The sequence below is a fragment of the Podarcis gaigeae genome (assembly GCF_964106915.1).
Source record: "Podarcis gaigeae genome assembly, chromosome: 3".
In the NCBI taxonomy this organism is placed as follows: domain Eukaryota; kingdom Metazoa; phylum Chordata; class Lepidosauria; order Squamata; family Lacertidae; genus Podarcis; species Podarcis gaigeae.
In genome coordinates this window covers 82,930,507-82,944,352 of record NC_139680.1, presented here as the reverse complement: position 1 = coordinate 82,944,352, position 13,846 = coordinate 82,930,507, and the positions used below count along the sequence as shown (strand labels likewise).

Sequence of the window (13,846 nt, the reverse complement as noted above, 5' to 3'; positions counted from 1 at the left end):
ACAAAAATTGCAACTGCAAAATTTCTGCCAGATACAAAAGACTCCGATTCAGCTAGGAAATCATGTCTGAAATAAACACAAACACATTAAGGAATTAGGCTTCCAACATTGTTTGGTGAATACTATTTTATGAATCTGATTATATAAATATTATTATTAAGTTGTATACTACTTCATTTCCAAGATGGCCTCTTACTGGTTTATAAGTATAAAACCAATGATACATAATTAAAATATATAATAAAACAAGTTAATTAAGGCACTAAAATAAACATTCACAATTAAAATATGTAATAATAATAATAATAATAATATTTTATTTATACCCCGCCCTCCCCAGCCAAGGCCGGGCTCAGAGCGGCTTACAAGCAATAATAAAAACAAGATGAATGATTACAACTTAAAAACAAAAATAAAATACAACATTAAAATAATGGAACATTAAAATATTAAAATGTAGCCTCATCGCAGGAGAAGGAAAAGAAAGAAAGAGGAGGGGGAAAAAAGAAAGAGAGAGAGAGGGAGGGAATCAAATTGGCTCCAAGCCAAAGGCCAGGCGGAACAACTCTGTCTTACAGGCCCTGCGGAAAGAAATCAGATCCTGCAGGGCCCTGGTCTCATGAGGCAGAGCGTTCCACCAGGCCGGAGCCAGAGTTGGAAAGGCCCTGGCTCTGGTTGAAGCCAATCTAACTTCTTTAGGGCCTGGGACCACTAGGGTGTTATTATTTATGGACCTTGAGGCTCTCCGTGGGGCATACCAGGAGAGGCGGTCCCGTAGGTACGAGGGTCCTAGGCCGTGAAGGGCTTTAAAGGTCAAAAGCAGCACCTTAAATCTGACCCTGTACTCCACCGGGAGCCAGTGCAGCTTGAAAAGCACTGGGTGAATATGCTGCCATGGCAGAGACCCCGTGAGGAGCCTCGCTGCAGCATTCTGTACCCGCTGGAGTTTCTGGGACAGCTTCAAGGGCAGCCCCGCATAGAGCGAATTACAGTAGTCAAGCCTGGAGATGACCGTCGCATGGATCACTGTGGCCAGGTCGGGGCGGGAAAGGTAAGGGACCAACTGCTTGATGCGGCGAAGGTGGAAAAATGTCGCCTTGGCTGTTGCTGTAACCTGCGCCTCCATGGAAAGGGAGGCATCAAGCCTGGAGATGACCGTCGCATGGATCACTGTGGCCAGGTCGGGGCGGGAAAGGTAAGGGACCAACTGCTTGATGCGGCGAAGGTGGAAAAATGTCGCCTTGGCTGTTGCTGTAACCTGCGCCTCCATGGAAAGGGAGGCATCAAGGATTACACCCAAACTCTTAACGGAAGGCAATGGTACTAATTGGGCCTCCGCAAGAGAAGGGAGTTGGTCCCTCATCCTCATGCCATCCCGACCTAGCCATAGGACCTCTGTCTTCGAAGGATTTAGTTTCAATTGGCTCCCACGAAACCATCCATTAAAAATAAGACCATTAGAACAGCACAATGAAAAGGTTTAAAACAGCAGTTGGTTAATAATATGAATTTTAATCAGTCAAATCTTAAATCAGCATATGAATAAGAACAAGGGGAACAAAAAGCTATGTCCCTTGGTTTTAATCAATGTACAATGACAATGAGTCAGAGCTGGTGGGGCAGCATCTTTCTAGGATCTCAAGCAGAAATCTAGCAGGCAACGTGAAATATCTCTGTCCAAGACCCCGGGAGGTGCTGTCTGTCAGAGTAGACAACGGTAAACTAAATGGACAAATATTCTGAGCCACTATAATCCTATAATTATAATCCTATAATCGGATTAGAAGAGTCACCCCCCCCCTTATTGTCATTTTAAAATGATACTTTCCGTTTGATTATTTACATCAATTTAGTTTTCATTACGATTTTTATTATTTTACATCTGAGGAAAATTAGGGGGAAAGCCTTTTTTGGTCAGCCAACTAAACATTGCAAGCCCCCTGCTTTCTTGGGCCTTTCCTCAGAAATCCGCCTATATACAGATCAGTGATCAAATGACACGAGAGCCAGAGGAAGCCCGGGTTCTGAATCAGCTGAAATTCTCGCAGACCACTGCTGAAAACCGAACACATCAAAAGGAGAACGGGAAACTCGGGGTATATTGCTCTACAGTTTTCTCTCTCTACGAATTCTGAGTTACCAGGCCGGACGGAGCTCACTGATATATTTTTGCCCCCCCCCCAGCGGCCTCTAGCGTCTGGGAGGATGCCTTACATCCCCGGGCAGGCTCAAAGGCCACGTGACTCGAGTTCCGCCGCCGCCATTTTGTAAGGACGTCGGAAGGAAGCGTCTTCCTAGCCCGCCCACCCAGCCCCGATTAAGCAGCGTTTGCGTCCGGTGCTACGTGCGCGCGCGAGGAGCGGGGGCAGTTGATGCGTGCGCAGAGCGGGGGGTGGGGGCTGGAAAGGGAGCTGGCGAGAGCGGCCTTGGCGGCGGTGGAGGCGCTGCTCTTGTCGTGATGCACCGCTCCAGCAGCAGCCGTTCGAGCAAGCCGTCTTCCAGCCGGTCCAAAGCCAGCGGATCCAGCTCCAGTTCGGCTCGAGGCCGCAGCTCGCACCGCTCGCGCTCGCGCTCCCGGTCTCCGCGGAGCCGCCACCGGCACCGCTCGCCCTCCAGCGGACGCTCTTCGCGCCGGTCGCCGCCTTCGCGCCGCAGTAGTCGGGTACGCTCTGCCCGTGGCGGCGGTGGCGGAGGCTGAGGGGGTTGCGGGTTGGGGAATTGGCCCGGCCTCAGCGAATTTAAGACGCCTCCGAGAGCCAGTGTGGTGTAGTGGTTAAGAGCGGTGGACTTGTAATCTGGTGAACCGGGTTCACTTCCCCGCTCCTCCACATGCAGCTGCTGGGTGACCTTGGGCTAGTCAGACTTCTCTGAAGTCTCTCAGCCCCACTCACCTCACAGAGTGTTTGTTGTGGGGGAGGAAGGGAAAGGAGAATGTTAGCCGCTTTGAGACTCCTTAGGGTAATGATAAAGCGGGATATCAAATCCAAACTCTTCTTCCACCTCCCCAGCGTCCAGGGGTAACGGCCGCCCGCTTGCCTCAGTACAGTGGTACTGTACATATGCTTCAGGTTACATACACTTCAGGTTACAGATTCTGCTAACCCAGAAATAGTGCTTCAGGTTAAGAACTTTGCTTCAGGATGAGAACAGAAATCGTGCTGTGGCGGCGCAGCGGCAGCAGGAGGCCCCAACCTAAAGTGGTGCTTCAGGTTAAGAACAGTTTCAGGTTAAGTACGGAACTCCGGAACGAATTAAGTACTTAACCCGAGGTACCACTGTACCTTCCCCAAGGAGCATCCCCCATCTCTCGCACCTAACTGCCACTTACTGGAATAGCCAGCCTTTTTGCTGCCCCCAACTTAGTTATATATAACATCATGGCCCACATTTCTGGGCATGCGCCCAGCAACCTTGAGCACCCCTAAGCAATCTTACCTGCGATCCCAGCCTTGGCTCTGTGGTGATGTGAAGGAGGTCAAAAGGCTTAATGACAGCTGGAGGGGAAGCTTTGCCTCAAAGTAGAGAAACATAAAATGTGCAACAGCCCTGTGTATCCTACATCTGATAGGAAATCACCTTGGATTTAGTAAGACTTCTGAGTAGGCCCGTCTCAGGTTGAGCTGCACGCTCCTTTCATTCCTTCATTTCTACACGAAGGAAAGTGGCCGATGATTTTTGCCCGCACACAAAATACACATAACAGGTTAAGGCAATACCTGTAGACTTGGCTTGTGGTGAGGAGGAGCTTAGGTTTATTTTTACCAAAGGTTTGTGGATTGTTGAATGAATTTGAAAAGTAGGCATATTGGGCGCCTAAAACCTGGTTGGATTACTTGAAAATTATTTCAACCAAAATCAACACAGCTAATGGTTGGATTACTTGAAAATTATTTCAACCAAAATCAACACAGCTAATGGATAGTCATGGTTAGGATCAAACTGAATTTCAGAGAAGATTAGCCTTTGGAAGTGATTGTGCTTCACTTTTCATATTTGTCAATAACCAAATACTTCAAGATCTTAAAGGCTGGGGGAGAGATGAAGAAGAAAAGAGGCTTCATTTGGATGATTAATGAGCTGAGATATGCATCAATTTACTGAACCCGCATGCAATCTCTTTGGTCCCCTGCCCCCTTTGTTCAAGTGGGAAACATGCCAGGAAACCAGTTAACCATAGTTATTCTGTTAACAAATAATTGGAAAGCTAGTCAATGGCTTCCAAGGAGGCTAGAAAATGAAGCCATTGAAATAAAATTTGCTTCCAGTTCCTGTCTTGTTTGGAAGCCAGTGTTTGGATGTAACAGTACACTGCTGTTAGTTTTGATGCCTGGCTTTGGGAACAGGGAGCTGAGCAAGCTGCATGTGGATTTGTGACTCTGCACATATCTTGGCTTAATAAACTGAGATTTGATTATCTAGATAGCAGGAGGAAGCAGAGTGAGGAGATAAATGCTTCCAAGAGATAAGTTCACCTATCTAAAAATGTCTATTAGAACTTGGAAGTGCCCTATTCGACTGATGGGCTATCCCCCTGTTCCATTACTAATTAATTTTAAGAAACAACCCATTCCTAGAATTGACCACTTTTCTGTGAAAAATGGGGGTGGACAGTGGTTTTTTGGTGGTTTATGTCACTGGCAATAAGGCTTGTTATTCTTCTAAATGGTACAATTGTCAATTTAGCTGCATTGTCTCATTACATTGTTGGTGTACATATTATCAGATGTCTTCACTGCACATAAACATTAGATGCATGTAGTGTTTTTCAAATCCACATCAATTGTAGTAAAATTTGCATACTGCATTAATATTGGCTTATTTCTTAAATAGCATCATGAACCCCCTGCCCCATAGTAACTTACTTGGCCGTAAGAATTCTCATGTCTTGTTATTTTAATTGTAGAGACGCTCTCCAGGCAAGCGCTCTCACTCTCCGGGCAAGCGCTCTCACTCTCCGGGCAAGCGCTCTCACTCTCCGGGCAAGCGCTCTCACTCTCCGGGCAAGCGCTCTCACTCTCCGGGCAAGCACTCTCACTCTCCGGGCAAGCGCTCTCACTCTCCGGGCAAGCACTCTCACTCTCCAGACAAACGCTCTCCAAGTTTGAGTGATGGGAACAGGTAAGGCTTCTCTGAAGGCCAGTCTCTCATAATTAACCTTGGTTATCTTTCTTGGTACTTGTCCCATGGGTAATATAAAACCCCACAAGCTGATTGTAAGACATTGTGGGAAATGTATAGGATATGTTGGGAATCTCACATATAGGACAGACATATTTAGCTCTCTTATTGACATATTTTTAATACCTCCCTTGGTATGGATTTAAAATATTAGGAATTAAAGAGAGGTATTGAAAACATGTCTCCGTTTAATTTCATACAGTCTTTTTATAAATAAGAGCAGGATGGAGATGGATAAAAAGTACATAGCTCAGTTTTGAAAACCTTTTGTTTGATTGAAATCATTAGTTTTTACATCTACTTCTTTGAATTTTTCTGACAGTTTTGTCTTCAGTAGATTCTGAGGAAGCCGTGAGAGTAGATGTGGAACTGAAACAGCTTCTTTTCTAAAAATGAACCCCAGTTGAAAAACAAAATGATGAAACACCCTTTTAGTAAATTTCTTGTTACCTCATGACAATTTAGCTGCTATTTTAAACTCACATGTTCCTGCAGGTACAGAAACTGTGTGAAGATCTATATTATAATTTGCTTTCACTGCCCAAACATCCTGTTTTTCTAATCCATTTTTAGGGGTGAAATTTCTTCTTCAGATCCCCAACAGCAGGTTTCTATTTAGAATAGGGTTATATACACAGACATGTACATGAAAAAGGCTATATTTAGGAAAGATAATTGCATGAATGACAGAAGTTGTAAAACACTTTCACACTGAATAATGAAACTTCCCCATTGCGTTTACTTCTAGAGCCACTTCTAGAAGTAGAAGCAACGGGGAAGTTTCATTGTTCAGTGTGAAAGTGTTAAAGCTATATCAACACTAGAATAAGGAAAACCCAAATTGGACCTACAAGAAAATGTTGCCACGTAGAGTGCTGCTGATCAGGGTTCTCTCAGTTATTCCATTCCATTCCTCTTCGCTCCCCACCAGTGTCCTGTGCTTTTGCCCCCAACACTCACCCAATATTCCATGTTGACAGAGCTTACTCAGTTTTCCTTGGGCTGGTTATTTCCTTATGTCTCTCCTTAGAGTTTTTGAAAATATTTTTTGTGCATCTGCAAATCTTGGGATTTCCCTGAGCCAAAATATAGCCACCTCTTAATGTTTGGGTGGTCATTTTGGCTACAGAAGATCCATTATTAATTTGCTGTTAGTATGTAGAATATGGAAGTATAACAGCAGAGATAATTCAGTGTGTAATTTAAGGGTTAATTATGTTGTCTGTAAGTCATCTGGACAAGAGGGGGTAAGTTGCGACCAGGGCGGGTGGCATGATCTTTACTGAGGTAGTAGCTGTTTTGTTAAGCTGTCTAGCTGTGAGTGAATTTTCTTGTGACTGTTTCATTGAATCTAAGACTGCTGTCAACAAGGCCTGTCGAAAGGCAAAACTTCTTTCTTTCAGCTGGGCAGGGCTGTCTTACCCATAGGCGCTAGGGGTGCAGGGCATCCAGGTGCCAGGCTCTCAGGGGCGCCAGGCTGAGAGTCGGGGGCTTGAGAGTTGAGTCCGGGAAGAGCCCGCCCGTCGGTCGGAGCGCTGCAGTGGGCTCTTCCGGGAGCCAGAGAGCAAGCAAGCAGGTGGGTGGGCAAGCAGACAGACACGCGCCCAGCGAGGAGGAGGACAAGAGACGGTGGCAACAGCAGCGACAGAAAAGGCGGCAAGCAGCATTCTCCTCAGCACGCCTTTCCCGCCTCGGCTTTAGCGGTGTCCCTTCACTCCTCTGACGCTGGAAGCAGCAGCAGCAGGCAAGCAGCCCCTCCTCATGCTGCCCTGGGTGGTAGAAGGGACAGGTGGGCCAAAGGGTTGCCGCCGCTCACCTTTCCTGTGCGTTTCTCCACTTTGGTCCGACTTTGGGACTCGAAGTACGCTGGTGGCAGCTTCCTGAGAGAGAGAGAGAAAGAGAGTGAGCGGCTTCACCTCTTTTTGCCAACCGGGTGCCTGACAACTCTGGGGAACCTTTCCTTTAAAAAGGTCAGCAACTTTGGGATTCCCCACAAAAAAGGTTAACAACTCTGGGCAACTTTGTGGGGGGCGCCGGGCGGATCTTTGCACCCCTGCGTCGCATATGCTTAAGACAGCCCTGTGCTGGAGTTTGGTTTGTTCAATAAACTTTGGCCAGTATTTTATTGCTGGGCACATTGCTCAGTGTCTCTGCTAACAGGGTACTGTTAAAGTGATTTTAACTCTATCATGGTGATAAGAACAATGCAAATTACCGGTATAACTTTTTTTCAACTGATAGCTTGATCCTATGAACCCCCCCCCCCTTTTTAAGGGCTTATAATAGCTTGAGCTGGTATAGGTCTGTGTCTTGATGGACAATTTTTTTCAGTTGAATCCAGTTTCCCATTATAGATCTTATTCTCCTGCAGTATTAGAAAATTAGATATATATGCTAGGTTTCCAAATGGTTCCTTAAACCAAGGTTGCTGTCGTCAAAATGGAATGCCTAGTTTCCATTTTGGGGCAGGACAGCTCCAGTCTTAGTTTTCAAATGATGGACTGTCCATGATTGATTCTGAGTTAAACTTCTGACTACCTTGAGCTAGCTTTGAGAACGGGAAGAAGAAAAGTCACTTGATCCAGGGATAGTCCACATACATATATATTGACCTAAATTTACCTCTTTTTCTTAATGGTGACTGTTCCTGCTCAGGCTGCACAGAAAAAGCAATTTGGTTCCAGAAATTCATTCCGATTGTGCAGATAAAATGTAACTGATAAAATTGTACAGGGTATTAGTGGGATATTAGTGTGTGAAAACAGTCCAGATCCAATGATCCCCAGATGGTGATGTCGGGTGCCATCCTGGTGCCCAGGCATCTTCACTTGGTTGCAAGTGGTCAAAAGCCAGGGGCAAAATGCGCCTGGTGCCTGGCTAATTTTGAACACTGCTTTGAACTGATAAGGAAGTTGTCTTCCATATTTTGATATTTTGCTTCATACTGTTTTTGACATGTTAGGTGCATGAAGATCTCTTCACAATTATTCTTGGGAAAGTGTTCAGCAGGCTGAGTGTGATGAACACATGTATTTAGGTTCAATGCTTTCAGCAATCCTCATTTAAAAACATGCATGGAAGTTATTTTCAGTAGTAATTCTGAGGGGTTTTTGTTTTGTTTTGTTTTGTTTTGTTGCTAAAGTAACATGCAGAAAACAGTATATGAGGGAAATTATTTGAGGAGTGGAGTGTGAGAAACTTTGCTGAATTTGGAACTACAACATTGTTGCTGATGAAAGGGGGAATTCTACTACTGTAAAACATACCAAAATGTTATGTTGCTTACTTTCCCCCTAGATAGCCAGCAAGACATTTGTGTTCTTTTTTTTTTATGAGACCATCTAAAAAAGCTAAACACAACCCTAAATGTGTGTTGTTCAAATCCACCATAAAATAATTGAAGTATGCAGGCCTTCTGTGTAAGATAAATAGACAAACTAGAACCTGAGTGCTCTCAAGTTTGGGCTTCTGTTCCTTCTGTTCCTGTTGCATGTCTCCTATACTCATAAATAACAAGACTTCTGAAATGAATTCTTTCGCTCACTGCAGCATAGTTTGGACTGTCAAGGGGTGAAATTAATGCTGAGTATATAAAATCTTCAGAACCAGCCATCTTGGGTTCAAGGCAAGAAGTATTGAGTTGTCATACAAAGGGCACTTTATGCCAGCTGGAGTTCGGGGGGGGGGTTATTCCATGTTGCTGATTTTGTTCTGTACCTCTCTTATTAGGGATGACTTGGCTGATGGTCCAATATTTAGCAGTGGCCTTCCACGCCCTCAAAGCATTGAGCGGTATTCCTTGAGCAAGGAAACTCCTTCTTCACCTTTCAATACAGGACAAGATGAGGATTATCGCTTTAGAGACGATTTCCTCCATCAATCAGACTATAGCACCAGCTATAACCATCTACAATATCTCCCAAGGGAAACGGAAAGGTATAGAATGCTACTTGGGAAGCCATCAGAGGACACAGGGCAAGACCTAGAACTTCCTAAACATGACAGAGATGACAGACTGCTTAAGATAGACATAGAGCCTGAGGATTTCTTGTCTGGGACGTGGAACTTCTGCAAACAAGATCCTAGTAAGAGCCCAAGCCTGCCATTTCACGATGTGGATTTACGTGTACTTGAATATGCTGGGAGAAAAAGCAAAGAGGAGGAGCTGAGCAGAAATTGCAGTCAAGACCCTGAACATAAATATATTTATAGACCTAATGAAATAACAGCAATGCCCAAAAAATCTATTCTGAAGAAACACAAGGATGATCCTTCGGTGCAGGTTTGGCATGTATTTCTCTCTCTGGTTAAACTGTCCTTTACACTTTTTACTGCTCTTTTATTGAATCTTAAATTTTATTATTTAACTTAATCTCTGTTAATTCTGGAACAAATATCCTCAGAATAATATCCAGGCTTCCCTCACAGTTGTGGAGTTTGTTTGGTATAACTTGTAGAATAATCAGCATATTGGATCCCCTTTTTCTTGGAATGAGGACATTTTACTAGTTTTGGTATTTAGAGCATCCCACTTCATGAACAATTCTACCTTTCAAAAGTTTTCATTCAGCTTATTCATATAGCTTTAAAATTCACACACAATCAAAATCCTTACTTATTTAAAAAAACCTTAAGCTTTCCAGTAACAGATTTCCAGGTAGTATACATAGGAATTTAAATACAGGCGATTCCCTGTTAGTGTGGGGGTTGCTTTCCAGGTAATTGTGCATGTCAGCAATTGTGAGTAAGCCCATTTTGCTCCCTTCCAAAGCTGAAAGCAGCGCATGTCTTGGTGGTCACATGTCAGGTAGACAGGTGCAAGGTGATCACCACCTGTACTACAATCTAAAACAACTGAGAATACAATAAAGTTGAGAATGGCAGAACTATTCAGCTAGATAATATAACAATTTGCAGTGGCTGGGAGACAAAAACATTTTTACCTGGTTCGAGCACCAGATTCACTATCCTTGGCAGTACCTTCTGTAGCTGTGATGCTATCACACAGAAGAGCCTCCCACTTGTATATGTGTAATGTTTTTCTCCTATAGATAGAACCTGCGGCAAGGTGCCAGAAATGTTTTAACACCTTCACATCTGAAGGCAGCCCTGTATAGGAAAGCTTTTTAGGTTTAATTTTTTACTATGTTTATATATATATGCTGGAAGATGCCCAGAGTGGCTGAGATACAAATAATAAATTATTATTGTTATTGTTGTTATTATTAATCTGGACATGATGGGGTTTTTTACCTCTACAGTAGAAAAATCAGAATAGTCAAGACCACCAAATTAAGGTGGTTTTTGGAATGGCACATCTAGGATTTGTTTTGAACCATTTAATGGCACTTGCAATGGGTTGAATGCAAACAAAATAAGGGTACTATTATTCACATCTCTGTGTAGGCTGAAATTGAAGAGTTGGCAATTTATGCAGTACATTTACCATGTTGTGCATTTTTTTAACCTGCTTGAACCTAATACAAGAATCTTAATACTAGAATTACCTAGTTGGATTGGACTGCAAACATTCTCTCAAACTGGTATGGAATGCTCTGAACAGGTGACATTTCATACCATCATGACTGGATTGTTTTTCTGTTGTGTAGCTGTGGAGAGAGAGCACCTTGGCAGGTGGTTCCAATACTAAATACTGTAAATAAATAATGCTTTTCAAAACCGTGCCAACTATGATGTGGCAAGTACCTTTTTGGCATCCTGCTCTCTCTATCTCAGGGTTTCATCATATGAAAAAATCAGTTCGTTTCTGATGATAGTAACAATATGCCTGTGGGAATTATCTTTTTGTAGCTGCCATAACCAGAGGTGCACATAATGCTTGCTTGTGAATGTTTTGGTGCAAAAACACTTTGGGTTTGGTGGAAAATGTTGATTTCAAATCTCCAAAGGTATTGTTTTACATATGTTTGTCCCTGTCCACAGCCACTGGGTTGCTCCTCAGTTACTCATTTTACATGGTTTTTCTTCTCTATTATTTATTACTGTGCAATCTCAGCAAATCAGGCATCGCAGAATGATTCTCAGGGTACTGCATAGCCCTCAGCTTTGTCTAAATGACAGTGTTATTCAGGGCAAACAAAGCCCTCTCATTGCCCTCACTGTGAACGAGGCTTGGCTTGAGTAGGGGCAAGAATTGCACAGCTATTACCAAGGTATCAAGCTGACAAATCTTACCTCGCTGTACTGGCAGTTTTATAGCTCATTAGATCAGTGTTGCAAGCCAGGGTTGGCCTTTAGTGGGGGATAATCGGTCACTTTCTCTTCCAGTGCCCTATTAAAGACGATCAGGCAGGAGTGTTGATTGTCGGCAGTGAAAGTGACATGACAAAAGTGTATAAAATTATGCAGAGCATGGTGAAAGGAGCTAGAGAAAAGTTTTCTCTTTCTCATAATACTAGAACTTTTGGACATCCAAGGAAGCTGAATGTTGGAAGATTCAAGACAGACAAAAGGAAGTACTTCTTCACACTGCACATAGTTTAACTGTGGAATTCCTGCCCGCAAGAGGCAGTAATAGCCGCTTACTTGGGTGGCTTTAAAAGAGCCTGGCAAATTCACAGAGGTTATGGCTATCAGTGGCTGCTAACCCTGATGGATATGCTCTGCCTTCACTGTTGTGTTGAAGGTGGTATGCTTCAGAATACCAGTTGCTGGAAACTGCAGGTGGGCAGAGGGCTGTTGCTCTCAGCTCTTGCTTGTGGGCTTCCCTTGGGCTTCTAGTTGGCCACTATGAGAACAGGATTCTGGGCTAGGTGGGCCACTGGCTGGATCCAGCAGACTGTTCTCACATTCTTAAAGTATGGCCCATCCCTAATCAAAATGGCCATCTTATGCAGATGTAACAGTGTGGTATTTAGGAACTATTTTGTCTCTTTCAATTCCATTTTTATCTTTGTCTTACAGTTTTTGTTAGTGTTATGAACTACTGACTATAAACCCTTTATATTAAAGTTATGTCTGTCTTAATAGATTGGGAAAGTGATTAGCCTCCTTGCAAAATGTAGTAACAAATGGCAATTTCTTTCTTTTTAGCCTGAAGTCTTTTCTAGCAGTTCTGCCTCTCTCAAAGAGCCCCCTCTTCTTTCAGATGATCCTCCTTTTCCCCAGAGAACCAACAGCATTGCTCCTTTTTCAACTGAGGAGGTGAAATTCCTCAAACAGTTCAATAAAAATGCAGATCTAGAACCTGCAAATACAACATCTGAAGGCAATGTGCATAATTGGAAGCTGCATTCTGGCCAAAAACAAAACATTTCCCATTATAAACAGAATTTTGGGAGCTTTTTGAATCAGAGAGAGTGTCATGAGTCCACATCAGAGCATGAAGACCAGCACAGTTACTTCTTGCTTCCCCATGAAAGAGCCAGCCAGGATGGGAATGGCTTTTCACACATTCTGAGTAGGAAAGCAGATTCTACCAGCACTCAAGAAAAGAGAAGGAACAGCCTCCTTGATGATGTTGAGGCTGAAGAGAAGTTTCTTTATGGTGATAATGGGGATGACTCAATTTTTATTCAAAGGATAACATTGAGTGGTGATAAAGAACATGGAAGGAAGAAAATAAACTCTCCTCCTGCTAGTCTGTCTGTAAAATCAGACACTTTAGAAGAATCCAGACCAGAGCATGAGAAAATTTATGACTTGCTCAAAACTATTGGTCTTGACATTGGGGTGGCTGAAATTGGTAAGCTTGCTGCCCGCACTCAGGAACGCCTCCATGGGAAGAAAGCACCTCGTTCTCCTGATCGTCGTTCAGTGGCTTCTCATAAACCTAGGAAAGAATCTAGGGAGTCTAAGGAAAGGCACTGCAGTAAAAGTGACACTCATTCTCCAGAGTCAAGGTGGAACCACTCTCCCTCTCCTGATTATTTCCCACCATCTAAAGAGATGTCTCCTGCTTCACATTCTAAGCACACTGAAAGCAAAATTGTAAGGCAAGATTATCATTTCCCACAAGAGCAAGCTGTTCCCATGGCATCTCCAATTCCATCTGCCCCACCTTGCCTTCCTCATATGTTTCCTGCTCCCACATATCCCCAGTATAGTGTTCCATTCTATTTACCATTCGGTGCAACTCACCTGCCACAAAACTATCCACCTCCCACAATGCCCCCTCCTGGCTATAATCCATATGGACAGTATTTCACTTATGCAGCTTCTGGCTGGGCCCCGTATGCTCCTCCCCAGCAGGCTGCTCCTGAATTTCCAAATGCACCTGAGTATGGTACTCCAACAGTGCCACCAAATCATTCAGTTTCCAACGTCAGAGTTATTCAGACAATTTCCACAACACGAAGGACTTGTGATATCAAAAGAAAGACATCTATGATTGTTCAAACCCCTTTCTCTGCTCCTCATTCCAAATTGCTCCCTCAGCCTACCCCCAAAGGCGCTAAGGAAAAAATACCTGATGATAGAAATCGAGCTGTTCAGAAACAAAAGGTGAGAATGTTTAGCTTACAAGCAGATGTATCTTTCTCCCCCCCCCCCTTCTACCACATTTCCTTTTCCACATAGCAGCAATGTAGTTGCTGCTATTGAGAAGTGGATAGTATCCTTATAGACTTACTTCTGAATGCCTTATACTGTACTTTAAAAATATATACAGTGGTACCTCGGGTTACAGACACTTCAGGTTACAGACTTC

General features: G+C 43.6%; 1 protein-coding gene across 12 annotated transcripts in view; it reads left to right on the top strand.

Moving 5' to 3' along the window:
* Window positions 1-2,234: 2,234 nt before the first annotated feature.
* LOC310841350 (zinc finger protein 318-like) overlaps window positions 2,235-13,846 on the top strand; it is a 41,424-nt gene continuing 29,812 nt past the window's right edge. For 5 of the 12 annotated variants that reach the window (XR_014562503.1, XR_014562504.1, XR_014562505.1 and 2 more), the window contains exons 1-4: window positions 2,252-2,662; window positions 4,904-5,118; window positions 8,908-9,460; window positions 12,232-13,641. Coding sequence is in view for 6 of the 12 variants with exons in the window: in XM_083732250.1 (XP_083588376.1) it covers window positions 2,459-2,662; window positions 4,904-5,118; window positions 8,908-9,460; window positions 12,232-13,641 (2,382 nt within the window). In the remaining 6 variants the exon portion in view is untranslated. Of the gene's footprint in view, window positions 2,663-4,903; window positions 5,119-8,907; window positions 9,461-12,231; window positions 13,642-13,846 lie in introns of all 12 variants that reach the window. The other 7 variants (XR_014562500.1, XM_083732253.1, XM_083732254.1 and 4 more) reach the window with 3 other exon arrangements.